This window comes from Pelobates fuscus, chromosome 1 (assembly GCF_036172605.1).
Source record: "Pelobates fuscus isolate aPelFus1 chromosome 1, aPelFus1.pri, whole genome shotgun sequence".
NCBI classification, from domain to species: domain Eukaryota; kingdom Metazoa; phylum Chordata; class Amphibia; order Anura; family Pelobatidae; genus Pelobates; species Pelobates fuscus.
The window spans coordinates 323,648,410-323,675,539 of record NC_086317.1 but is presented as its reverse complement, the minus strand read 5'-3'; the positions used below and the strand labels follow the sequence as shown (position 1 = coordinate 323,675,539).

General features: G+C 41.1%; 1 protein-coding gene across 2 annotated transcripts in view; it reads right to left on the bottom strand.

The window, feature by feature from the left end:
* Positions 1 to 27,130, bottom strand: part of TUBGCP3 (tubulin gamma complex component 3) — a 119,913-nt gene that overhangs the window by 69,674 nt on the left and 23,109 nt on the right. Inside the window, exons 6-11 of one of the 2 annotated variants that reach the window (XM_063459763.1) lie at positions 25,289 to 25,464; positions 23,586 to 23,704; positions 19,827 to 19,952; positions 18,936 to 19,004; positions 17,963 to 18,095; positions 14,509 to 14,675 (exon numbers count right to left, since the gene is read on the bottom strand). In XM_063459763.1, the coding sequence (XP_063315833.1) occupies positions 14,509 to 14,675; positions 17,963 to 18,095; positions 18,936 to 19,004; positions 19,827 to 19,952; positions 23,586 to 23,704; positions 25,289 to 25,464 (790 nt within the window). The remainder of the gene's footprint in view (positions 1 to 14,508; positions 14,676 to 17,962; positions 18,096 to 18,935; positions 19,005 to 19,826; positions 19,953 to 23,585; positions 23,705 to 25,288; positions 25,465 to 27,130) is intronic. The other variant, XM_063459772.1, reaches the window with a different exon arrangement.

Genomic DNA, 27,130 nt, shown 5'->3' with positions numbered 1-27,130 from the left:
GTCTAAAATATTAGACAGTCCCCCTGCTGGTAGGTAGTGTAAAAAAAAAATATAAAAATGTTATAAAATAAATTAAATGCCTTTTTATATATATATAATATGTATATATATTATATATATATAATATATATACATATTATATATATGTAACGTCATACGTAATGTATTTTAATATTAATATTAGTATATATATTAATATTAAAATACACTTAGAATGACGTTACATATATATAATATGTATATATATTATATATAATAGATCTACATATATATATTATATATATACGCATAATTACAATAATAAATAAATAAAATAATTAAATAAATAAATAAAATATTGAAACAAAATATAAAATAAATTATATATTCATATGTAATTTCATTCTAACTGTATTTTGTTATTAATATATATATATATTGGAAACAGAATACACTTAGCATGACATTCTATATATATCTATCTATATATAAAATACAAATAACCGCAAATATATATATAAAGATAAATACATATAATTACATAAAAGATTACATTAGTATACACGTAGAATTTATATACCTATAAATGCATATATATTAAAATTCTACGTGTATATTTAAGTAATTTTTTAACATAATTATGTCATTTGATTAATTAAAATTTGATTGACATGCCTGACAACACAGGGAGAAAGTGCAGAGAATTTAATTCGCAAGCACTATATTAGACCCTGTAACTCTCCAAGACACCATAAAACCTGTACATAGGGGGTACTGTTTTACTCGGGAGACTTCGCTGAACTCAAATATTAGTGTTTAAAACTGGTAAATTGTATTACAATGATGATATTTTAAGTAAAAGTTACGTTTTTTGCATTTTTTACAAACAAACGGCACTTTTATGGACTATATTATTGTTGTAATATGTTTTACTGTTTTAAAACACTAATACAGGGGTAGGCAACCTACGGCACTAGTGCCATGCACGGCACTCGAGGTGTCTTTGCACGGCACTCAAGGCTGCTAGAGACAAATAGGCTCTGGCCTATCAGGAGTCCCAGTAAAACTTCAGATATCTGCTAATCCGAAAAGGTGGTGAAAGACAATCCTCAATTTATGCATTGCAGCACGTAGAGGAAGTGATCTTAGATCACTTCCTCACAGCACTTGTGAATAGGAATCCACACTGTAGTAGAGCAGCTCGCAGTTGCTGTTGCAGCTCCTGTCCTTGACCTGTACCTGGCCGGTCTGGTCCCCACTGGAACCTGGAGAAGCCACCCAGACTTCTAGATATACACAGGAATGCAGAATCTTGCATTCCTGTTTAATCCCTCATACAAATAGTACGGACAGCCCACACACAAACATATACATAATCTGCACAAACGCAACACCACTAACAATCCACATACATGCACACAACCCCACATGCAGTCTCTCACATGCAATACCTCAAACAGCCCCCACACACACTACCAAACACACAATGTGACATATCCATTCACACAATTCCACAAGCAGCCCCCATACACAACTCACATTCATATGTATCATACACAATACCATAAACTACTCATGAACATATACAATATAATAGCTAATATACGCAGGGCCGTCTTTAACGTGGGGCAAACTGGGCAGCTGCACCGTGAGCCCCGCTGGCCTCAACTATTTCTAACCCCCGGCCGGTAATCCGCACACTAAGGAGGCCCACCGGGTGGCCCGTGCACAAAGGCCACCCGGTGGGCTTCTGTCAGCAGGGTCCCGGTGGCGCACTGAGGCGCTTTAACAGCGCGAGCAGGCCCCTTGCTTTTTGGCAACAGGCTGGGAGGAAGTGACGGCCGTGCATCACTTCCTCCCACAAAGAGAGGAGCGTGCGGGAAAGAAGAGTAGGCAGAGTGGAGGGGGGCTGGCCTAGAGAGCCAGACCTCAACTCCCAACACCTTCAGCCACCAGCAGGAAAGGTAGGAAACTGGAGGGTGGGTTTAAAAGTGTAATTTTTGTGTGTGTCAGTATATCTGTGTGTGTGTATGTCTGTGTCAGTATGTCTGTCAGTGTGTGTGTTAGTATGTCTGTGTGTCAGTATGTGTGTGTGTCGGTATATCTGTGTGTGTCAGCATGTCTGTGTCAGTATGTCTGTCTGTGTGTGTGTCAGTATATCTTTGTGTGTGTCAGTTTGTTTGTGTGTCAGTATATCTGTGTGTGTGTCAGCATGTCTGTGTGTGTGTGTGTGTGTGTGTGTGTGTGTTAGTATGTCTGTGTGTGTGTGTCAGTAAATCTGTGTCAGTATATCTGTGTGTGTGTGTGTCAGTATGTCAGTATGTCTGTGTGTATGTTTCAGTGTGTATATATCTCTGTGTGCGTGTATATGTGCATACATCTCAGCATTGACACACTAACACTATACACAAATACACCCCGACATTCAAATTTCAACACTACGTACAAACACATGTCTGTGTTACACACCAAAATTATATGTAAATACACCCCTGAATTCAAAAACCAACACTACACAAATACATGCTTGCAGTCACGCCAACACCACATACAAACATATTCCATGTTTACATTCGAACACACAAAAACCGCTTAGTGCTAAGACCTGGAAACATGGGTAAATGGTAGAGCCCCAGCTGTCAATTACTGGAGTTGCATGACAGATGGGGATCTACCTTTTAATCACTCGTGCAACAGGGAGGCCCAAAAAAATTCTTGCACCTCTCTACTTTAGGTCCGCCACTGCGTTGAGGTGGAGGACGTGATTGCACGCCTGGGGAGGGGATACAGGGTCCAGGGGGCCCCCAAAAAATGCTTTGCCCAGGGTCCAGTCAATATTAAAGACGGCCCTGCATATATGCACAAATACAACGATACAAAGCAATTACAGTAAAAATAACACAAGCAGGATACGGCAGCATACACACCTCATTTTTAAAAAAAATAGGACCGGCACGCTATGGGACATCACAATCCTATATCGGCACAGTGCTGCTAAAAGGTTGCCTACCCCTGCACTAATATTTGTGTTTAGTGAAATCTCCCGAGAATAACAGTACCCCACATGTACTGGTTTTATGGTGTTTTGGAAAGTTAGAGAGTCACATATAAGGCTTGCATTTAATTTTTTTGACATTGAAATTTGCCAGATTAGTTATGTTGCCTTTGAGACCGTATGGTAGCCCAGGAATAAGAATTACCCCCATGATGGCATACCATTTGCAAAAGTAGACAACCCAAGGTATTGCAAATGGGGTATGACCAGTCTTTTTTAGTAGCCACTTAGTCACAAACACTGGCCAAATATTAGTTTTTTGCTTTTTTCACACAAAAACAAATATGAATGCTAACTTTGGCCAGTGTTTGTGACTAAGTGGCTACTAAAAAAAACTAAACATACCCCACGTTCAATACCTTGGGTTGTCTACTTTTTCAAATGGTATGCCATTATGGGGGTAATTCTCATTCCTAGGCTACCACACCGTCTCAAAGGTAACATTACTAATCTGGCAAATTTCAATTTGAAAATGGAACGTTCTATATTTGACCCTGTAACTTTCCAAAACACCATAAAACCTGTTAATGGGGGGTACTGTTGTACTCGTGAGACATTGCTGATTACAAATATGTGCATTTTGTTGCCGTAAAACCTAACAGTATTATGACATTTACAGCTAAAATGTGAGGCGGTGATACCGGAGAAACTGACGGAAGCCAAGCACAGAGAGATGGACACAGGTTTCTTCAGGAAGGAAGAGATTCTTTATTGGATCACCGATCGGGACTCAGAGGGACTAGCGTCACCAAAATACAGCAAAGTCTGAGTACTGAATACATAGAGTACATTCCTTATATAGCACTGTAGCTCCTCCCACAATTAACTACACCCACACATACCCTTAACCTATTTAATGAATAGAGTCTAAACTCATCCATCCGGTCTAACCACGTGGCTCATCTGATACAAAGGAGAGGGACGCGTAATTCCAGTTCTTACATTCCTGCACCTGGTCAGTACAGTGATGACAGTATCTTAGCTACGTGTAATTAACCAACTGATACTACAAACACATATACATACATATGCCTTGTGGCAATCTTAGCCTGCTAAACTTGTATTTTACTGGAATTACATCACATTCCCCCCTTTGATGCCTCTGATATTTCACAATTACTTGAGGCATCACTTAACCTTGGTTTGCATATACCTCAGGTTACCATGAACCAGACCAGACTTATCTTATGATGTGAATCTTCAACATTCATCTTCTTGCATTGGTTCTCCCTGATCTAGAGCCTTATACTTATATATCGCCATTATCTGTGCAGCAGCCTTCCTCTCTGCTATACTTCCTATCAGGCTTTGCACAGACCTAACTACTAAGGGTATAAGACACGGTAGGAGTAGACACAACAGTAAAATCAGTAGGACTCCACCTACCACTGCCTTAAGCCCTCCAAACCACTCATACCAGCTACCAAACCAACTACTTGGATTGTACCCTTTCCATACCTGAGTAGGCACATGCGCTAGTTTAACCATATGGCTAGTAAGCTCAGCTATTGCTTGCCCTTCGTCATCTATTTGAAGACAGCAATTGCTCAGGTTAAACTTCCCACATACACCTCCCTCTACTGCCAAAAGGTAATCCAAGGCTAATCTATTTTGGTACACTGCTGTCCTCATCCTGGTATTATGCTTCGCTAGAAGATTGAGTGCTTGTGAGGTCTCATTAGTAATAATCTCAACCACCGCCTGTAATCTTATAATACGGTTGAGCATATAAATAGGGGTTCTATAACCAAAGGTACCATCCTCAGCCCACGTGGCTGGCCCATAGTAATCTATGATACGCTGGGGAGGCCATTCATCATCTTCCCAGGCGCCTATCTCTATGGGTCCCCTTTTCTTCCTATGATTCACATCATACACTTTAACACCTAAAGTCTCACCTGTTTCAATCGGTAACAAGAAGAAGGATGGTTTGAGCATACCCAACACACATGCCCCTTCCCAGTCCTGTGGCAGCTCCGAATAGGCTTTCTTACCACAGATCCAGTACAAATTTGCTGGGGCTCTCCAAATAGATGTGATGGATAGATCAAACCACACATCCTTTAAATTGGCATATCTAGCAAACGGGTTAGATGGTTCTGAGACATTTGAAGCCGACCACCAAGTTGTATTCTTTGTATCATCATCATAAGCTTTTTGCCCTAGACAAGTTAATTCTCCTACAGAAGTATTATACATTATTCCTTTCCTTGCTATGCAAACATAACCTATGATGGAGGTCTTTAATCTCCACTCAGATTTACCTCTAACACTCATATGATAATCGGCTTGTGTAGATATTAATTGGTCAACTGCCTCAGAACCGGACATTACCTCCTTTGCTTCCTAAGGCCATTGGTCTCCCATGTTAGTACCTCCACACACATAGCAGTTGGTAACATTAAGACTACCGGCAATACTTTCAGCTAAATCGATGAACAGGTTTTTAGCATTATGGGGGATCTTATTATCTATACTCATCTCTTCGTAAAAGGAATGGTATACTTGATGAGTCTGGGAGGATACCGTATCAGTCTCTATTCCTATAAACAATAATGTCCCAGGATCTAAACCCGTCCCGTATATTTGAAACCCAAATAAATTTCCATACTTATCTAAGAACTTGTCGGGGTTATTAATGAGTATATGGACTGGGTTGCATTCCATAGACTTACAATAAGGGCTAGTCGGCAACTTAGTCACTATCATGTCTTTGTCTACTGTCTGTCCCCAAGTTGCCCACCCCACACAAGACCAATATGGGCAAAAGTTATAATCTCTATTTGGGCATCTAGGACTTACATATTTATTTTTGCTACTGGGACAAATATATTTATCGTTAGACCCATACGTCCTCTCCCATCTAAGATCCCCACATACATTCCACGGCTTTCTACCACTCGATATCGCTTTACACGCATCAAATAGCAGAACACCCGAAGAATGTACGGATTCTAACACCGTTTTATTAATTAGGGTCCCCTGAGGATCTCCATTCCTGAGAGTCAACCAAATTGTACGAGGTTGATACTCCGGACTGAAGCACTTAGGTTCTCCTACTCCTAAATGGCACACACTATAGTCTATATTTAAGTATCTACATCTCGATACATCTCCTTTACACTCGTATTGTGAATGCCAAATTAGGGTTTGGGATATATGGTTACCTGTTCTCGTAGTCTTAATGCATACCTCACAGCTAGGAGTGTCGGTACCTCTACCTTCCTGAATATAAAAACACATATAAATAAACACTATCAAAAGCACATCTTTCGCCGTCATCCTCAGTCTTCGTCCGTGCGATGGCGCCTCAGCTTCCAGGATGTGAGGGCTGCAGGGAATGGAGTTCTGCTCATCTTCACAGGTGTCCCTTCGAGACTTTCCTGGCTTATACACTATGTGATGGTAAGCGGACAGGCTTTATTATGGCCTTCTCACTCACACCTGTAACAATAAAATTTGTAATCCACAATAATTCCTCGTTACTCCGACTGAGTAGTGCGTTTTAACCGGATCTTGCAGGGATTCTCTGGATCTGCTGTAATTTGCCAAGAATCGACTGCTGCTGGTTTAACCCTGGAGTGATGTATCCACGGAGTCACTTCTGCTACTTTTATTGCTGTAGGGGTAGACAAAAGAACAACATAAGGACCTCTCCACTTGGGCCCTAACGGTACATTATTCCACTCTTTAATCCACACTTGATCTCCTGGATGATAACTATGAACAGGGGGATAAATATTCACAGGTAATCTATCTTGTACCCATTTCTGTACCTCCTCCATAGTCTTACCCAACTCTACAACCTGCTGCCGGGTAATTCCTTCTCCCAACTGACTCAAGTCCCCCCTTAAGTTACCAAGTACGGGAGGTGGTCGCCCATACATGATTTCAAAAGGAGAGAGGCCCATCCTTCTGGTAGGGGTACTGCGGATTCGCAATAAAGCTATGGGTAAGAGAACGTTCCACTTAAGTTGGGTTTCCTGACACATTTTAGCCAACTGGTTCTTTATAGTTCTATTCATTCTCTCTACCTTACCAGAACTCTGGGGTCTATATGCAGTATGAAGCCTCCACTTTATACCAAGCATATGAGTCAGTTGTTGTAGGCACTGGTGAACAAAAGCTGGACCATTGTCCGATCCTATAGAACAGGGTAGTCCATATCGGGGTATTATTTCTCGTAGCAGGAATCTCACAACTTCTCCTGCTTTCTCTGTACGAGTAGGACATGCTTCTACCCAGCCTGAATAGGTGCACACAATTACCAGCAGGTAACGATGTCCACCCGATTTAGGCATCACTGTAAAGTCTATTTGTAGATCGGACATGGGGAGTCCCCCCATAAACTGAACTCCTGGTGGCTTTACTGGTCCTTGTCTTGCATTATTCTTAGCACACGTTACACATCTGCGTACAATGGCCTGAGTCAAGTTGGACAATCTTGGTATGTAGAAATGTTTTCTAAGAGATTCTTCAGTACTGTCTCTCCCAGAATGTGTCCCGTTGTGATAATTTTGGACAATTTCTACCGCTAGCGATGCTGGTATAACTATTCTTCCATCTTCTAGCTGATACCACTTGTTCTCCAGATACTTTCCCGGTTCAGTCTTTAACCACTCCTCTTCTTGAGCTGTATAAACTGGAGTCCATTGGGACAGTGGAGTTGGTATAAGAGCAGCTATATGCCCTACATACTCCTGTCTTCCTGATTCAGCAGCACGCTTAGCTGCACTATCTGCCATCCGATTTCCCTTGGTTACATCACCATCTCCTCTCAGATGCGCTCGACAATGTATGATACCGACTTCTTTCGGCTCCCACACTGCTTCCAATAGTTGTAGGATTTCAGCTGCGTACTTGATTTCTTTGCCTTCTGAATTCAGTAGTCCTCTTTCTTTATACAAAGCTCCGTGGGCATGAGTGGTTAAAAACGCATACTTAGAGTCCGTATAGATATTTACTCTTAAACCTTCAGCCAATTGTAACGCTCGTGTTAGTGCTATTAATTCTGCCTTTTGTGCTGATGTTCCTTTCGCCAGTGGCCGAGCTTCTATCACCTTGTCTATTGTTGTCACTGCATATCCTGCATAGCGGATCCCTTCTTTCACATAACTACTGCCGTCGGTGTAATATTGAACATCGGGGTTCTGGATGGGAAAATCACGAAGATCTGGTCTACTTGAGAATACTTCATCCATTACTTCCAAACAATCATGTTGACTTTCAGTAGGTTGTGGCAAAAGGGTAGCTGTATTTAAGGTGTTTACAGTCTCTAAATGCACTCTTGGGTTTTCACACAACATTGCTTGATACTTGGTCATACGGCTATTACTAAACCAATGATTTCCTTTGTAATCCAACAATGTCTGTACTGCATGTGGGACTCGTACATAAAGTTCTTGACCCAGAGTGAGTTTATCGGCTTCAGCTACTAGCAGGGCGGCTGCAGCTACGGCTCTTAGACAAGGTGGAAGTCCGCTGGCCACTGCATCCAGTTGCTTAGACATGTAGGCAACAGGTCTTTGCCATGATCCCAAGTACTGTGTCAATACTCCCACAGCCATTCTTCTTTGCTCGTGTACATATAAGTAGAATGGTCGTGTGTGATCAGGTAGACCTAATGCTGGGGCACTCATCAAAGCCTTCTTCACATCTTCAAATGCCGTTTGCTGTTCTTGGGTCCATAAGAAGGGGTCGTGCTCTGTACCTTTGATAGCTGCGTACAGAGGTTTTGCTAGTATCGCATAACTGGGAATCCATATCCTACAGAAGCCTGCTGCCCCCAAGAATTCTCGCACTTGTCTTCTATTCTTGGGTATTGGTATTTGGCAGACAGCTTCTTTTCTCTCTGGCCCCATAATTCTTTGACCTTCAGAGATATGGAATCCTAGATACTTGACAGTTGGCAAACACAACTGAGCCTTCTTTCTAGACACCTTGTATCCTGCCTTCCAGAGAATGTGTAGTAGATCGTGCGTTGCTTGCTGACAGATTTCTTTTGTAACTGCTGCTATCAACAAGTCATCTACATATTGTAACAATACACACTCTCCTGGGATGGACTCGAAATCCAATAGATCTTGACTTAGGGCTGAACCAAATAGGGTAGGTGAATTTTTAAACCCTTGGGGCAGTCTTGTCCAAGTCATTTGGCGTTTTGAGCCCGTTACAGCGTTCTCCCATTGGAAAGCGAAAATACATTGACTTTCTGCGGCAATTCGGAGGCAAAAGAAGGCATCTTTGAGATCTAAGACTGTGAAGTAAGTAGCCCCGCCCGGAATTAAAGCAAGCAGGTTATATGGATTGGGTACAACTGGATGTATGCTAACAACCGCATCATTGACTGCTCTTAAGTCCTGCACAGGTCGATACTCATCTGTGCCGGGCTTTTGAACAGGCAGCAATGGGGTGTTCCAGGGGGAAGTACAGAATTTTAGGATACCATACCGTATGAACTTATCCAGATAGGATTGGATGTTCTTCTTAGCCTTCTGCGGAATGTGATATTGTCTTAGGCTCACTGGATAAACCCCATGTTTCAGTTCAATTTTTATTGGTGGAATATTGCGGGCCAGTCCTGGTGGGTTGTTCTCTGCCCAAACTCCTGGTATGTTAAACAATGTCTCATCACTCCTAGGGTTTTGGCTAGTCAACACTGTATAAAGTCGCCACTCTTCTTCCTTTGGTACGGATAAAGTCATAATACCTGAAGGTCCATTAAACTTTAAAGATGTTGTTCCATCTGGTAGGAACGTAATCTGCGTTTGTAATTTGGATAGCATATCACGTCCCAGCAATTGGACTGGACATTCAGGCATATAAAGGAATTGGTGTTTTACTACGTGGCCTCCCAATGTACAGAGTCGACTTTTAAGAACCGGTCTTTCAGCACTTCTTCCAGTTGCTCCTATCACAGTAATAGTCCTTCCAGATGGAGGAGCAACTAGATTAGTCACCACTGAATGTTCAGCACTAGTGTCGATCATGAACGCACTCCTTTTCCCCCCTATTGATACATCGACCATAGGCTCCGCTCGACCAAGGGGGATGGAGCCCGGTCGGTATCAATAGTCCTCCATGACCGTGTCAGCCAATCCTACAAAGTCCCTACCTTCTCTATCGCGAGACCTTTGCGCTGCTGGAATATACCTGTCTTCCCTAACACTTCCTCTGTTCCCATTACTCCCTCTATAACCATTACTCCCTCCGGGACCTCCTCTACCTCTCGCTCTGCCTCTAAAGTTTCCGTAGCCTGCCCTGGGTTGGTCTCTCTCGTACTGCTCTCTTTGCGGACATTCGTTCCTCCAATGCCCTTCTTCCTTGCAATACGCACACTGATCCCTACTCAAAGGCTCCCTACTCCATCTATTATTGCCTCTATCTGGGCCCCGTTTATCTACGCCTGCGATCGCTACCGCTAGCATATCAGCCTTTTTACGCATCTTGCGCTCCTCCTCTTTCTTGCTTTCTGTTTCCCTATTCATATAGACCTTATTAGCTACCTCCATTAGTTGGGAGATTGACATACCTGCAAACCCTTCTAACTTTTGTAGCTTGCGCTTAATATCTCCGTAAGCTTGGCTGACAAAGGCGGAGTTAACCATTCGGGAATTGTCTGCGTCTTCCGGATTAAAGGGGGTATACAAGCGGTATGCCTCCAATAATCGGTCATAAAAGACACTGGGCGCTTCATCGCTTTTCTGGATCACCTCAACTGTCTTCGACATGTTAATGGCTTTCTTTCCTCCGGCTTTCATGCCAGCAATTATAGCGTCTCTATAGGCTCTGAGTTGAACCATATCAGCACCATTTACGTTCCAATCGGGATCGGTGTTGGGATAGTGTGTCGCGGCCCATGCTGCTGGATTAGCTTGGTTCAAAGCACGGGCTCTATCCTCTAATGCTTTAATGGCTGCTTGATTTATTCTTGTCCTTTCCTCATTGTTAAATAAAGTCATTAATAACTGCTGGCAATCAGCCCATGTCGGATTATGTGTCTGTACTATTGAGGTGAACAGATCAGTCATGGCTTGTGGTTTCTCAGTATACGAGGAATTATGGGTCTTCCAGTTTAAAAGGTCGGTAGTGGTGAAAGGGACATATACGAAGACAGGGTCAGCGTGTGCCATTTGACCTGCGGCATCGATATAAGCTGACCCGGGATTTAAGCGAAGAGGCATCTGATAGTGCTTTAATTGTTGGGCACCAGTCAACTGTCGGGTTTGGATGGGGCTACGTAGGGAAGCGTCAGTCATGGGTTCCGGTCGGGGAGATATAGGGTATGGGGATGTGGGAGGTTGGTTTTGGGAAAAGGTAGTGAATAGAACACTTCGGGCCGAGCTAGATGAAGCTTGACCGGAAGTCTGAAGTGGCGCCAAATCAGGATATTCGTTTCTAATGGGGGTGGGTTCTGGTTCCGGAAGGGGAGATTTAGTATGAGGGGGGGTGGATCCTGTACTGGAGGAGGAAGCGGAAGTGGATGAGGGTAATGAGGGAAGGGTTACAGGACTTCCTGTATTTGCGTCACTTCCTCTTACCGGAAAGTAAGGGGGCGGCAAAGGGATCTCGGACTCAGGGGGCGTGTCCAAAATGGGCCTAACACCAGTCCTAGTGGACGAGCAAGTCCTAGCTACCATGAGGCGACACTGCTCCTCGTGGCATGTCTGGAGCCATTTTGGCGAGTCATTTACGGCCTGTCTCCAACAATCAATATAAGGAAACTGGCCGTAAAGTTCAGGCCTACCTGATACAGCCACGTGTAAGCGCTGTACCAGAGTTGGATCCAAACTGCCACGTGGCGGCCATGCCGCAACCAAAGTAGGCCACTCCCTAGTGCACAAAGTGACCAAACGTACAGGGGACATCTTAACCCCAAAATCACAAACTTTGAATCCCTTTTTAAAATTCTTAACCATACATCCTAAGGGATCCGGAATCGTTGACTGCGACGCACCCATATTTAACAGTGGAACGTCGTCGACAATGATTACTATACACGCGTACTATTCAACAGTCACACCCGTTTCCTCTGGCAACAGCACCACGTGGTACGGTTACCAAGTGAAACGTACACAATAACAATAAACACTCAGGGAATTCCCATACACACACAGCTGCTACACCAGTCACTATATAATCAATATTATGCCCTTTGGCGTAACTACACAGTCACCCACGCTATAATTCTCTATATACGAATTACCCGTCTATAACACACCCCAGTAACATCGTCTTTTACAAATAGCGGTTACAGTACGGTTAGCATAGGTCAAAGCACAAGTTAAGGTCACAATACAATTATTAGTGGTTATGGTGTTAAACATGCAATGGACGACAATGATTAGTACTTATTATACAATGTCAGTAAATATACAGGGTTATGGTACCGTGCACTATAATACAGCAACACACTATTAACACTCTCGCTAGACGGCTGAGCTCGCGCTATCTAACAAGATATACACTTTACTAAACAATCGTTAACACATTTACAATTCCCAACTAAACTATTGGCCAGTACCTTGAATGGACTACCTAAAACTATATACACCCGTTTTGGTTAGCCACACTGCCCAATCACCACATATACATAGCGAGCTAGAGAACCGAATTTACACAGGCGCCTCTTAGTCGCACTATACAACGAGCTAGAGATCCGAATTTACACAGGCGCCTCTTAGTCGTACTATCAAAAGTCTAGTGGGTTCCAAATTTACACGCCTTCCCACTTAGCCCAGATAGGATGAGAACTAGCGAACCGAATTTACACAGGCGCCGCTTAGTCTCCCGGTCCCTCCGACCTAGCGAACGTAATATACACCCTAGAACGCTAGTCTAGACAAGACACCGGTGTCCGGCTAGGGCTATTTACACCAGGACCCCGCCTGACTAACCAAATCAAACGGTCTGACTAAAGAGCGTTCGATCGAGCGGTGCGCCTTCGCTCCTTCCCTCCGACAGAGGGGGCAGATACAGATTCAAAAACCCCTTTGGGCCTACCGCACAATCGGTATACCCCTAGCGGGTCCTGCCGTCTAAAACAGCAGTTGTCTTACCTCCTCGTTCCTGAACCTGAGTTCACACTCATCGACGGGGACACCCCAGCACTTCTCACGTAGAGGCCGATGATCTCCTGGACAACAGACCAGTGGCGCCGAGACGAAGGGAGGTCCACGCAGAAGTTCAGGGGTGCAGCCGTAGAGAACGTGGGCAAAGATAGACCGTCTCACGCCTCTGCCTCTCAGCTACCGTTGAACGATGAGCTTCCCGGCCAATGCACCAAATGATACCGGAGAAACTGACGGAAGCCAAGCACAGAGAGATGGACACAGGTTTCTTCAGGAAGGAAGAGATTCTTTATTGGATCACCGATCGGGACTCAGAGGGACTAGCGTCACCAAAATACAGCAAAGTCTGAGTACTGAATACATAGAGTACATTCCTTATATAGCACTGTAGCTCCTCCCACAATTAACTACACCCACACATACCCTTAACCTATTTAATGAATAGAGTCTAAACTCATCCATCCGGTCTAACCACGTGGCTCATCTGATACAAAGGAGAGGGACGCGTAATTCCAGTTCTTACATTCCTGCACCTGGTCAGTACAGTGATGACAGTATCTTAGCTACGTGTAATTAACCAACTGATACTACAAACACATATACATACATATGCCTTGTGGCAATCTTAGCCTGCTAAACTTGTATTTTACTGGAATTACATCACAGCGGAACTACAAATTTAAAAAAAAAAAAAAAATTTCTCACAGTTTTTTTTTATTTTATTCATAATAAATTGTTTCAAATACAAATATTTTATATGAAATGAAAGCCCTGTTTCTCCTGAACAAAATGATATATAATAAGTGTGGGTGCATTTAATATGAAAGAGGGGAACTACGGGTGAACAGACATATAGCGCAAATTCCAGTTTTTGTTTACGTTTTGTTTTGATCAGAACGTGTACTATTGACTCCGTCCTGAAGGGGTTAAGAAATGAGATTGCAACTGACTGTGAAGATAGCTTCTAATAAGTATACCTATGCTTCACTGCATCCCCAGGCCCCCTGCAACCCAAGCAGGAATGCGACCTTAAAAAGGTCTTTTCAAAAGATCCCAAAGGTGAAAGATGATTATGTTAATCAAACTTAACAGTATTATGTAGAGAATGGGTAGGCAACCTTTAGCACCCTAAATGCTGGGAGGACTAGGCCTCCCCTGATGCATTGCTACCATTATGGCTTTTAGAGCATTAAGGGAGATTTACAACATCTAAAGTTCAAAAGGTCGCCTACCCCAATTGTAAAACATTCTATCCTTGTTGTCAATTTGTTATAGGTAGAGAAGACTACTGGCACATTTAACACAAAAATGGGAGGCAATTTATATACTCAAAGTACATTAAAAGATCATACTGCTTTTTTGTTTTTGCTTGAAACATCTGTTCACATGGTAGAGAAGCAGTACCTCATGATAAGTGTCCTCTAATTCTCCATCATATATCCAGCGGTAAAGGAAATTAAGTATTGGATGTGACACCAAGCTGAGAATGTGTTGCACCAACGTCCGCATGTATGGGTCGCCCGATTTAGTATATGCATGTACTGCAGATGCCAACTCCCCTCCTTTCCTCCCTGAGCAAAACAAACAGAATTATAACACAGATTACGAAGAAGTAAGTAGAAGTATAGATCAGGGTGTTGCAGTGGATGTGATCTATTTGGACTTTGCCAAGGCATTTGATACAGTTCCACACAGAAGATTAGTGTTCAAACTCAAGGAAATCGGTCTAGATGAAAATGCTTGTTCTTGGGTAGAACATTGGCTTAAAAACAGAGTACAAAGAGTTGTCGTTAATGGTAAATTTTCAAGCTGGACAGAGGTGGCAAGTGGTGTCCCTCAGGGGTCTGTTCTGGGACCCCTTCTATTTAACATGTTTATAAATGATCTTGAAGACAGCATTGAAAGTCATGTTTCAGTGTTTGCAGATGACACAAAACTTTGTAAAATAATACAATGTGAGCAAGATATTACTTTGCTGCAGAGGGATTTAGATGGACTGGAGGACTGGGCACTCAAATGGCAGATGAAATTTAATGTTGAAAAATGCAAAGTTATGCACTTCGGCATAAAGAATACACAAGCAACGTATACCCTTAATGGAAGCGAATTAGGGATAACAACACACGAAAAGGACTTGGGAATTGTTATAGACAACAAACTATGCAACAATGTGCAATGTCAATCAGCAGTGGCCAAGGCCAGTAGGGTATTGTCATGCATGAAAAAGGGCATTCATTCTCGGGACGAGAATATCATTTTGCCTCTTTATAAATCACTGGTAAGACCACACATTGAATATGCTGTGCAATTTTGGGCACCTGTTCTAAAGAAGGATATTATGGCACTAGAAAAAGTTCAGAGGCGGGCTACAAAATTAATAAAAGGAATGGAACATATCAGCTATGAAGAAAGATTAACAAATTTAAACCTATTTAGTTTAGAAAAACGTCGCCTGAGAGGGGATATGATAACATTATACAAATATATTCGAGGCCAATACAAACCATTGTGTGGAAATCTATTCACAAACCGGACTTTACATAGGACACGAGGTCATGCGTTTAGACTAGAAGAAAGAAGATTTCGTCTAAGGCAAAGGAAAGGTTTTTTTACTGTAAGAACAATCAGGATGTGGAATTCTCTGCCTGAAGAAGTGGTTTTATCAGAGTCCATACAGATGTTCAAACAGCTACTAGATGCATACTTGCAAAAACAGAATATTCAAGGATATAATCTTTCAATGTAGGGTAATAACTGCTTGATCCAAGGATAAATCTGACTGCCATTCTGGGGTCAAAAAGGAATTTTTTTGCTAGCTTGTTGCAAAATTGGAAGTGCTTCAAACTGGGTTTTTTTTTTTTGTTTTTTGTTTTTTTTGGATCAACAGCAAAAAACATATGTGAGGAAGGCTGAACTTGATGGACGCAAGTCTCTTTTCAGCAATGTAACTATACTCGAAAAGTTGGCATACAGATATTACTCCAAAAAAAAAAAAAAACCTAACGATATGCATGAAATACATAAACTACCTCCAAGCAAATGTCGGTAGCCCTTTACATTATTTACATTTTACTGTTAGGGTTATTTACTAAACTGGTCAACATTGCTGCCAGTTCAGCTACTCTGGATTTAAATTTGAAATTCATATTACATTCTAACTTTAGTAACTAACGAAGTGTATGTGGCAGGAAACAAAAGGGATCACCAGTGACACTCCATGCACAATAACCAAAACAGTGCAATGTGTTGTCTATGGTGCCAGGATGATTCTGGCAACGCCCTCCCCTCGATTGCAAGTAGTCAAACCGGTTTAGAACCACTTGACTTCTTACCTGGGGTCCGCCAAGCACTACTGCTTCCTGCCTGCTCTCAACAACCAGGTGAGCTGGAAGATCTCCTGCAGTGCATTATCGGTTCATTAGCGGAGAACATCAACTGATTGCTCTCAGCCTGTGATCTAAGCCCTGTACCACCAGGCATAGCCCAGGCAGAGAGTGTGTTTGTAAAGGACTCTAAATGTACATTTCAGTTAAGCACTAGATTTTATGAAGATTACGCACCACATAGAATAAATAAATATTAGATTAGATTATTACGGTCATATGAGAAGGTGGATTCAGAATCATACAACAACACACATTTTGGACCTGCTGTTATTTTAAGGTATTGTAGGATATGCTTTTTTAATCAACTAAAAAAATGCAAATGTGATATAGACTTTTATTCTCAATGTATACAAACACACCTTCAAAAAGACACACATTTTTTATTTTTGACCAGAAGCACCATTTATGACAACGGCCACGCACATTTAACAACTGAAAACAGCTTAGACAATATTTTTTTGATGCACAGGCATTGCATCAGTATTTGAAAACAGCTCTCATGCATGATCTAGTTAGATTAGTGGTGCTTCTGACAAAAGACGACTAAGATGGCAGTCTCCGTGGACCAAGGGACAGGAAACTAAAAAAGAGGTATTGGTTTTAAAATGCATCAGGAAATAAATAATGAGACTATAATACATGTAATCATAGCCTTTCTCCATTAAGAATTTTGTTTGTACGAAGAAGGAAAAAATAGTGGTGATTTAAGAAAAATAAATCTCATGGTTTTGAATGTAGATTAAAGGACCACTCTAGTGCCAGGAAAACATACTCGTTTTCCTGGCACTAGAGTGCCCTGAGGGTGCCCCCACCCTCAGGGACCCACTCCCGCCGGGCTCTGGGGAGAGGAAGGGGTTAAACTTACCTCTTTCTCCAGCGCCGGGCGGGGAGCTTTCCTCCTCCTCTCCTTCTTCCTCGCGACGTCATCGGCTGAATGCGCATGCGCGGCAGGAGCCGCGCTCGCATTTAGCCGGTCGCATAGGAAAGCATTTACAATGCTTTCCTATGGACGCTTGCGTGCTCTCACTGTGATTTTCAGCACGCAAGCGCCTCTAGTGGCTGTCAATGAGACAGCCACTAGAGATTTTGGAGGCTGGATTAACCCTCAGTATAAACATAGCAGTTTCTCTGAAACTGCTATGTTTATAATAAAAAGGGTTAGTACTAGAGGGACCTGGCACCCAGACCACTTCATTAAGCTGAAGTGATCTGGGTGCCTAGAGTGGTCCTTTAATTGTACAAGAGACAGCACACAAGTAGCTATTTAGATGCTGAACTACAAATACTCTGTTCTTCAGCTATTGTGTTAGGACAAAAAGGTGGCCAGGGATCATTGCTTATGTATTTTCAGAAACAGATGAAAAGCTACTGGATGGATAACAACATTTTAAAGATTTCTAAGACTGTATAGAAATTACATCAGAATCTTGAATGGATCCTGTGAATTTTCTTTTTTTTTTTTTTTTACACACCTTGACAGTGATCAACAAGAGCTGCAAGTGTCTTTAGTCTAATTTTAGGATCATATGTCCAAACCAAAAGACGGCGAAGTGTTAAGCTGCTTTCCAAACCTAAATTAACGCCTTGGTCATCTTCAACCTGTAACTGATTTGAAACAGAAACGTGGAAATCAGACATTATACAGGGCTGTGTGTGAATAAAAATCTATTTCAATACCCAAAAAAATTAATTAATAATCATGTTAAGATTTTAGCTATCTAATATTGATTTCCAGATCAGGAGCACAAAGTATTGCATTCAAAAGAAGTGAAATACATTTAATGTTGCAGTTTAAAAAAAGTTTACCAACACTCTGAAGAAGAAAAAAAAACACTTTGGCAAATAAGAAAACATTTAAAAAAAAAAAAAAAAAGGTTTTTACACAACTGATACAATATAAATGTTTTTGCCTACCATAACCTTCATCAATGTAAGATGAATTGTGTATAAAAAAGGGCATTTCCATTTTAGTTATGGGAAAATGACTAAACCTTCTCCATACGTTTTCCAGCCATTCTGCCTCTAATTAGACTGCGGTCACTTGTACGATTAGTATGATCCCAAGTAAGAGCATTAATTGAAGTTTCTGTTTAGGTGATACACCTCAGCAAGAAATAAATTTGGGAAAATATCACTAGAACGGAGTTTTAAAGTTTCCAATCACCAAAGCAAGAAGTGACAATTTTAATTTTCTACTGGCAGAATTAGGCTTGTTCTTAGGTGATAGAATATGAAGAAAGTTGTATTTTTGTAGTATTGCCTAAGGACATATATCTCAGTCCATTATAATAAAGTCATAGGAGGTGCTTATTTAAAAATGTCAAAGCAGACCGTACAAAAATAAGTCACCAGAACAACAAAACAAGTAACAGGACGACGCAAAGCAGCATTGTGTAGTCACCAGGGTAAACTTACAAAAGATACAAAATGATGTTATGATTTTACCTGAGAGTGTAAAACAGAAAGAAGACGGTAATATTCTTTGAGTTCTTGATGTAAGGCCGCACAAAAACTCTGTTAAACAAAATGAAAAATGATCAAAAATGATTACACTAAAGCAACATTTATTGCTCCAAAGTATTCATTGAGCAATGCCAGGTATTCGTTTTTGTTTTTTTTAATATTAAATATGGATAAAGAGTATGGCACTGGACCATTGCAACATCATGATACTGCAAATAACACTGTAGATTTCAAATCAAAATTCTAATAATCTCACTGGGATTAATGGTAAATGAAAAGTTTATACCAACAAAGATGTCAAACTGATTTACCATGGAACATCAGATGCTACATATAAGTGAATTAATGTATATCCTTGAGCTGCACACCATAATGCCTGCTTACAATGTGCAGCATGTTTACAAGGGTTACTCTAACCACTCACAAAACATTTTGTTTTAGGATGCAATTCCCCATTGGGTATTGCTAGCTATCCACCATTAAAACTTAAATGAACATTACAGCATAATGTATTCGTTTTAGTGAGTAGTCAGTCCCTGTAGGCTTTTTGCAGTAAACACTGTAACACTGTCTTTTCAGAAAAGAGACAGTGTTTACATTACAGCCTAGGGACACCTCCAGTGGCCACACCTCAGAGGTGCTTCCTGGTGCAGTGCTGCACCATTTAGTGTCTCCACCCTCTGCATGGAGACACTGAACTTTCCTTATAGAGATGCATTGATTTAATGAATCTCTCTGAGGAGATGTGGATTGGCCACTGTAGCATTTGGATACTTTTGCATAGTATTGATATTAGTCAGCAGCACAATAAAAGATAACTATAATTATAGTTCAATAAAAACTTTGTTGAGGGCTAGTCTAACACACAAGTACCTGTCCAACCAGTCCAAATGCACGATCCAGGCTCCTCTGATCTGTGTATTTTCTTACTTTATTATGAAGCCAACCAAGTTCTGCCAGTCTGCTTGTGGTATCTTTAAGGGACTTGGAAAGAGACACCTGAATGTAAAAGGTATGAAAAATACAAACATTTCAAATCAAACGTAAATGCAGGAAATAGGAAACAGATGTTAAAAAAAAAGAAAAATTTACCTTGTGTGACATTGGACTACAGATAATGATACGGATATTAAAGTTGGGGGGCAGGGAGGAAAGGAGGGTGGGTGGCGGAAGTTTCCATCACCCCAATCTAGGTTAAATTCTGTACACCTTCATAGGACAGTAATATTTTATAGAATATTGTACGGTTTCTGTAAGTAGACTTGCATGACTAGAATTAATCTACGTAGCTAGTCAATGCAAGTTTATTACAAAAGAAAGTAACAAGGACTTCCACGTTTGCCCGACAGGCAAACTTGATTTTTCTAACACTCTATGCAGTCAAAGGACGTAGCACGTTTACATGCCAATCACCAACTAGAAGATGTTCTTGCTGAAGGCTGAATTGAAAATAAGCCTTTTTCATAGAACACAGCATTCCAATATCATTACAATTATAAACATAGGGTCAAAATTGTAATGAATCCCAACCCTAGATCTCAAGTAGTAAAATTATGAAAATAGCCACTCTGAAACATAACAAATACATGTATTTATTACGATTGTTATGGTGTCACTAAAATTATGTGGGTTTTCTTTTTGTCCATGCCTTTTTGTTTCACAAAGAGCTACGTCTTTTCTAGTTGTGAAGATTGTCAAGAAAGAAGATCCCAGTACAACTCCCAAAAGCTTAACTTCACAGACGTAACCAGGGGCCTATTAATTAACACACAACAAGGGGCTGTTTAATGAAGGGATGACGGTGATGATGTAGGACGCTAAGATTGTGTGATCGTGTATTGGGTAAAGACGTCAGAGGCTGCAGGAATTTTAACCAATCCGGGAGCAAACAGCAGGAAGATGGGCTACAATTACTATAACTACTCAGTTGTTCAAGGTGTTCTGAGAAATGAGAAAATGTGGGGAAATTGCACATAAATGGAAACTGACGCTTTTAATGAAAAAGATAAATACAAGTAATTCCATCTACTCATAGAAGTCTTTCAGCTTTAACAATACAAGGGTTGATCTTTCCTTCAGCCCACCCACGCATCTCATACCCTCAGCCGCGTCTCATTTCCTCACAGCTGCCCCACACACCCCGAGCGAGTTTCATTCCCCATCAGACTCTCCCTGGCCTCCCTAAATATAATACAATCTTTACCCTTATTCCCATCTGCAGGTGCTGGCTCTGCCCCCTGATCTGCCTCTTTGGCTGAAATCATCAGAAGTGATGATCTCAGGCAATCACAAGAGCAACTCTTTAAATAAAAGAAATTCAGAGATTAAAAATAAATTAGATGAAAAAGTGAATAGGGCTATAATATCATTGAAGCAAAAGTTGTACCCTAGTAATAATAGTGTAAACAAAATTATGACTAAGAAGTTGAAGGAACACTATAGTCACCAAAACAACTTTATCATTATGAAGCAGTTTTGGTGTTTAGATCATGCCCCTGAAGTTTCACTGCTCAATTATCTGCCATTTTAGGAGTTAACCCCTTAACAACGCTCAACGGAAATTTTCCGTCAAGGCAGACCTACCCTTAAGGACGCTTGACGGAAAATTTCCATCAATTACTTAAGTTAACGGGGTTAACGCTGTTGCTGGGTGCCTCGGACACAAATTGTTTCAAAGTTTTTTTAAAAAAAACTTTACCTCTTTTACCTGTGGAAATTAACAAGGGATTAACCCTTTGATCACTGACAGCAGTGATCACAATACTGATCACAGTACTTAACTGTGATCAGAGGGTTTTTTTGTTTGTGTTTAAACCCTCAGGGGTTAAATATATTTAATTTATATTTTTTTTACTTTTATTTTCAGTTAGTTAGCTAGCTGGGGTAGATTGAAGCTGGGCGGAACTGAGGAATCTAGGAAGCTGAAAAGTTTTAGAAAGTTCTTAAAAGTATTAAAAGTGAAAAAAAGGAAAAAAGAGAAAAGAAAAAGAGGGAAAAAAAATTTAGTTTATTTTAAGTCAAAGCATTTCTGCTTTGCTAGGTGTTTAGCGGTGATCTGATTTCAGTTTTTACACACAGGGGTTCATTTTTAAACAAAGTTTTTAGAAGTTTTTAAGAGTTTTAAAAAAAAAAAAAGTGAAAAAAAATTATAAAAAAAAATTAAAAAACTTAATATGTTATTTAGTTAAGGTTTAGTGCCGAGGAACAGTTCCCAAACGGTGTGCTGCAAAAGGCACACAGGGGTGCCGCAAAATGTTTCCCCGATGCTATGATTATAGCACCGGAGAAAAATTACTGCTGAACAGGGGCCCAGTTGGGTTCTGCGGTCCTTTAAGACCGCAACCTGGCCCCTGTAATGTCGACCAGCTGGGAGGAAGTGACAGCCTGTCACTTCCTCCCAGTGTCATGCAGGGAGACAGCGCCGGAGGGAGAGGAGGCAGCTGCAGCATGAGGGGAGATAAGCACGAAGAGCTCCAGATCTCTCACTCCCACCAGCAGCAGGACTCCAAACCACCCTCCCGGACACAGACGGTAAGCTAACATGTGGGTTGCTGGAGATATAAAAAAATATCACGTGTGTGTGTGTGTGTGTGGGGGTCAGGGTGTGCATGTGTGTCAGGGTATACATGTGTGTGTCAGGGTATACATCTGTGTGTTTGTGTGTCAGGGTATGAATATGTGTGTGTGTGTGTGTGTGTGTGTGTGTGTCAGGTTGTGCATCTTTGTCAGTGTGTGCACACATCTGTGTGTCAGGATATCCGTCTGTATGTGCATCTATGTGTCATTGTGTGTGTTTTTAGGTCAGTGTGTGCATGTATCAATGTTTGTGTATGTCACGGGGGCATGCGTGTGTGTCAGTGCATATGTGTAAATTTATGTGTGTATGCATGTATGTGCATACATGCAAGCAGTCATACACCAGCACAACATACAAACACACCCCTGCATTCAAACTCCAAAAGGATATCCAAACACACCACTTTACTCAAACACAAATACTTCACACAAATGTACACCCCCATTTAAAAGTGAACATAGCATCCAAATACACCCCTGCAATCAAACATTACATATAAACACACCTCTATATTAAAACACTAAAACTATATACATGCACCTTTTCAAACACCAACACTGTACATTACACTATAGCGCCAGTAAATGCCACAGCGCTGTACAGATATACAACCTAGACATTTTTATTTAAGGTGGCTTCAAAAAATACTGAAATATTAAGGTTGCCTTGAATCTAAAAAGTTCGGGAACCAATGGTTTTCATGATACTTCTCATTGTACACTAGGTGGCAGTGGTGGCCTACAGCCTTAGAAACATTCACATCATAAGGAATACAGTTTTATTTATAAAATAGTAAGATATAATGCATAAATAATTCAATAGAAGGTCAACAAATTATACTCTAAGGACAATGCTTTCAAATCAGAGTGCACAACTTTTCAAATAATTTTTTTCTTCATTAATCATCAAACTGTAAAAATCTGTAGATCGAATTAGGTGTGCCTGTAGTGAATTTGGACAGATTTCCCAAATCAAACCTTTTTTTACATTTAGGTGTTCACTTTAAAGTCAATAAAAGTGTCTGAAATTTCTTAAAGGATACAGTTTAATTTTACCTTGCTGTCAACTTTATAGCAGTTTTCAGAAGAGCACATTTTTATACATTTGCCATCTATGCCCTGGAAAACATATAGAATATCTCGCACTAACGATGCCTCTGTTGTTTCAACAGACCCTAGAATGAAAAGAGGAAAAAGTAAAAGTTATGTAACCAGTTTCAAGAATGCAAATGACATGTGCAAACCCCTACCTATACATGCAAAGTAAAGAGTAGCCTTGAAAAAGTATATTTAAAACGAGGCCTGTAGACTGCAGTTCTGTGCTATATTAAAGGTCTGCTCTGCTGAGGCCAAGATATTTCGCCATTTTTACTTTAGACCTAAGGGGTGAAATCAACATTGTACATTTTACCATTATTGATGTGCCTGTCTTTTGAGTGTTGAAAGAATATGGAGGACTGAAATAATATGGAGGACGGACAATCTCTAACAAGGTATTGCAAATGTGAGTACTCTGAAAGTTTCACTTCCTATTGGATTATCATCAAAGCTAGTAAGTGTAATGGTGAGCAACTGTTTAAGCACCTTTAGGAGAGTAAACATATATTTTGAAAACTAGAACCGGCAACACTTTGCCAAACAAATATAATGTAAAAACAAAAAATGCAGATCACATCACAAGAAGAAAATGGTAAATGCTTGTTTTACACAACAATATCTGTGTAAATTAATCATGAACCAGCAATCACATACTGGTCAAACATTTTTGACAAGGATTCAACAGTAACATAAAAGGGGAACGTTCACCACTTACCTGGCGCTCTCACTTTCCTACCCCAATCTCATTACAGAGATCCTTCTCAATTCTTTGTTGATTTTCTCTACTAGGAGAAACCTCCCCAAGCAGAGCAAACAAACATTTCCCATGATGCCCCAGCATCTGAACAGAGTAACGTCACGTCACTCCGTTCCTATACTTCCTATAGCAACGCATAAAGTCAAAGGAGTCCTGCACACAAGTAAGTTTACATGCGAGCTCTGTGGTGATCTCCAAAAAATATATATATTTTTTTGCCTTTACTCTACATTGTGACACCTGTGGAACTTTATTTCTTGTCCTCCTTATAGCAACCACAGTGCATGCGGGACCTCCTGTGGGAAGTGTCTTCTGCTCTTCCTGTCTCTCAATTTCGTGACATAAGTGTCTGCCAATTACTTGAGCAACAGGTACAGGTAAAAACGATTTTGAATTAGGTTTTTCTCCCAATCTGCATTTAGTAACAAAACTGCAAGTGCAATGTGTTGATGGAATTAAGCTCTTTTGAACTAAAGTAACTATAGGTATGACAGGTTCCCTTTAATTCAAACTTATATCCAAGATTAGTACACAGGAAATCATATGTACAATATTACTCTCTGCAAACCAATAAATGTTTGACCAGAAGTATGGTTATCAGAAGCACATAAAAGCAGGGTGTGAATACAATCATTCTGTCAACTTTCTGGCAAGCAGTGCTATGCAAAAAAAGAAAGAAAAAAATCTGAATAAAAAACTAATTCTTGATGATTAAGGTTGAATATAGTTCACTTTCTATCAAGTTAATTTTACAATTTAAGGCCTACATTGTCAGAGCTGAAGTTAAATGTGACCACTCTGGAGTAATTTACATGCTAGATCTCTGTCACAATAACTGGGGATTTGCCAAAGCTTTGCTATAGCCTCCTTCATCTGCCACTTAGTATGCCTCTCCTCTTCTTACCACCTGCGTCTCCTTCCCTCTTAGATCTTGGAACACTGCGGGAGATGGCGTTTGGAAGGCCTTTGGAGGTAGTATTCTGTAGTGTTGGCTGTTGACCAGCTGCTAAAGTCCAAGCAAGACGTGAGCCCAACTGCTGGCGAAAAGTATCCCCCATTGCTGGAGCTGGATAGGACTGTCTGAAAAAAAGAACACCCGTTAAAGTATTGGTGATATATACCATGATAGACCATATAACTACCACATTTTTGGTACTGAAAGATGTAAGTTTTTATTTACCCCAAAATAATAAAAAACAAAAAAAACTGCCTACATCCTAAATTCAGAATGCCCCCTAGCATTAGGGTTGCAATGTCTGAATATTTAAGGTGCTGGGCGGCGCACTAAACATTCCCGATAGTCACTCCATTTGCTGTGGCCTCCAGACCACGGTTGATCTTCTTTGTCCTCCTCTGTCCAGTCTGACAGAATGCTGCTTGCTGAAAGCAGTGAGCAAAGAAGATCATCTCCCTCGGTTTGTGAGGCCACGCTTCAACAGGAGGTAAAAGACACAAGGAGACACATCAAAATAGTGCAGGAGTGTAAGAGACACAAGAGGTTGTACAAGAGACTCAAGAAGAGTAAAAGGGGAGATCAGAGACACTGAAGAGGGATAAGAGATTAAACGGGTCGTTTTGTTTTCATATTTCTAGTTAAAATATATGGACCCATCTTATATTTTGAAAAATATGGTGTATGGTTATACAAAACGTACAATCAAGTAGCAAAACTGTAACTTGTCAGGTACACAAAGAAAACAAAGTAGATTTGAAGAGCCCTTATTCATAGAGCAACAAAAGGAGGTTGTGTTTTGTACAACAAACAAATTAACTAATTGTTAAACAATGTACAGTTAAAACCATTCCACAAATTAAACCTTTAACACACACCAACTTGTTCATCACCCCAACAGCATTCTTGACAAACTGTTACATCTGGCAAATACTCATGAGGCGTGTAAATTGCTCTAGAGCACGGGTTCCCAATTAATTTTTCCCATGGAACCCTTTGACAGTATCAACTCCCCCGGTAAAAAAAATACAAAATTGGGCCGTTTTTTTTGTATGTGCCGGTGTGTGTCATGGTGTATCTGTGTTTGTATGTGCCAGTGTGTGTATCTGACATACACACACTGGCACATAGTGGCACACAGATACACACACTGACACAGTGTGTGTGTGTGTGTGTGTGTGTGTATCTGTGTTTGTATGTGTGTATATGTATCTGACACACAGAGACACACTGGCACCCACAGACACATACAACCATATTGATATACACTGGCCCATACACCCAAACCTTGACACACCTACACACATACACACTCCCTGACAAGCACACATACAATTTATTATTTTTATTTTTTTTAATTTGACTCCACCCAGCCTCCCTACCTTTGGGAGTGCTGGCATGGAGTCTCTATGTCCCTGTGGTACAGTGTGACTGGTGGGCTGAGCTTGCAGTCCCTGGGATCCAGCAGGGCTGCTGAGCGGCTGGCGTGCGGGCAACAAGGGAGCAGTGATCTCCCTGCTCAGCTCCCTCGCACGCCTCTTGGTGATGCCGGAGCGACGTCATATTCTGGCTCTGGTATTGCTGCTGTGCGCGCGAGGGAGCTGAGCAGGGAGATAACTGCCCACTGCTCCCTCGCCGCCCGCGGCCATTTTGCTTTCAAAATTTTGGCCTCATTTGTGTTCTCGCCGAACCCCAGGGTTCTGCGGAACACCAATTGGGAAATGCTGCTCTAAAGGTATTACAAAAAGAGTTATAATAAAAAGGCTCCTAAGTGGTAGTTATACATTTGCCTTC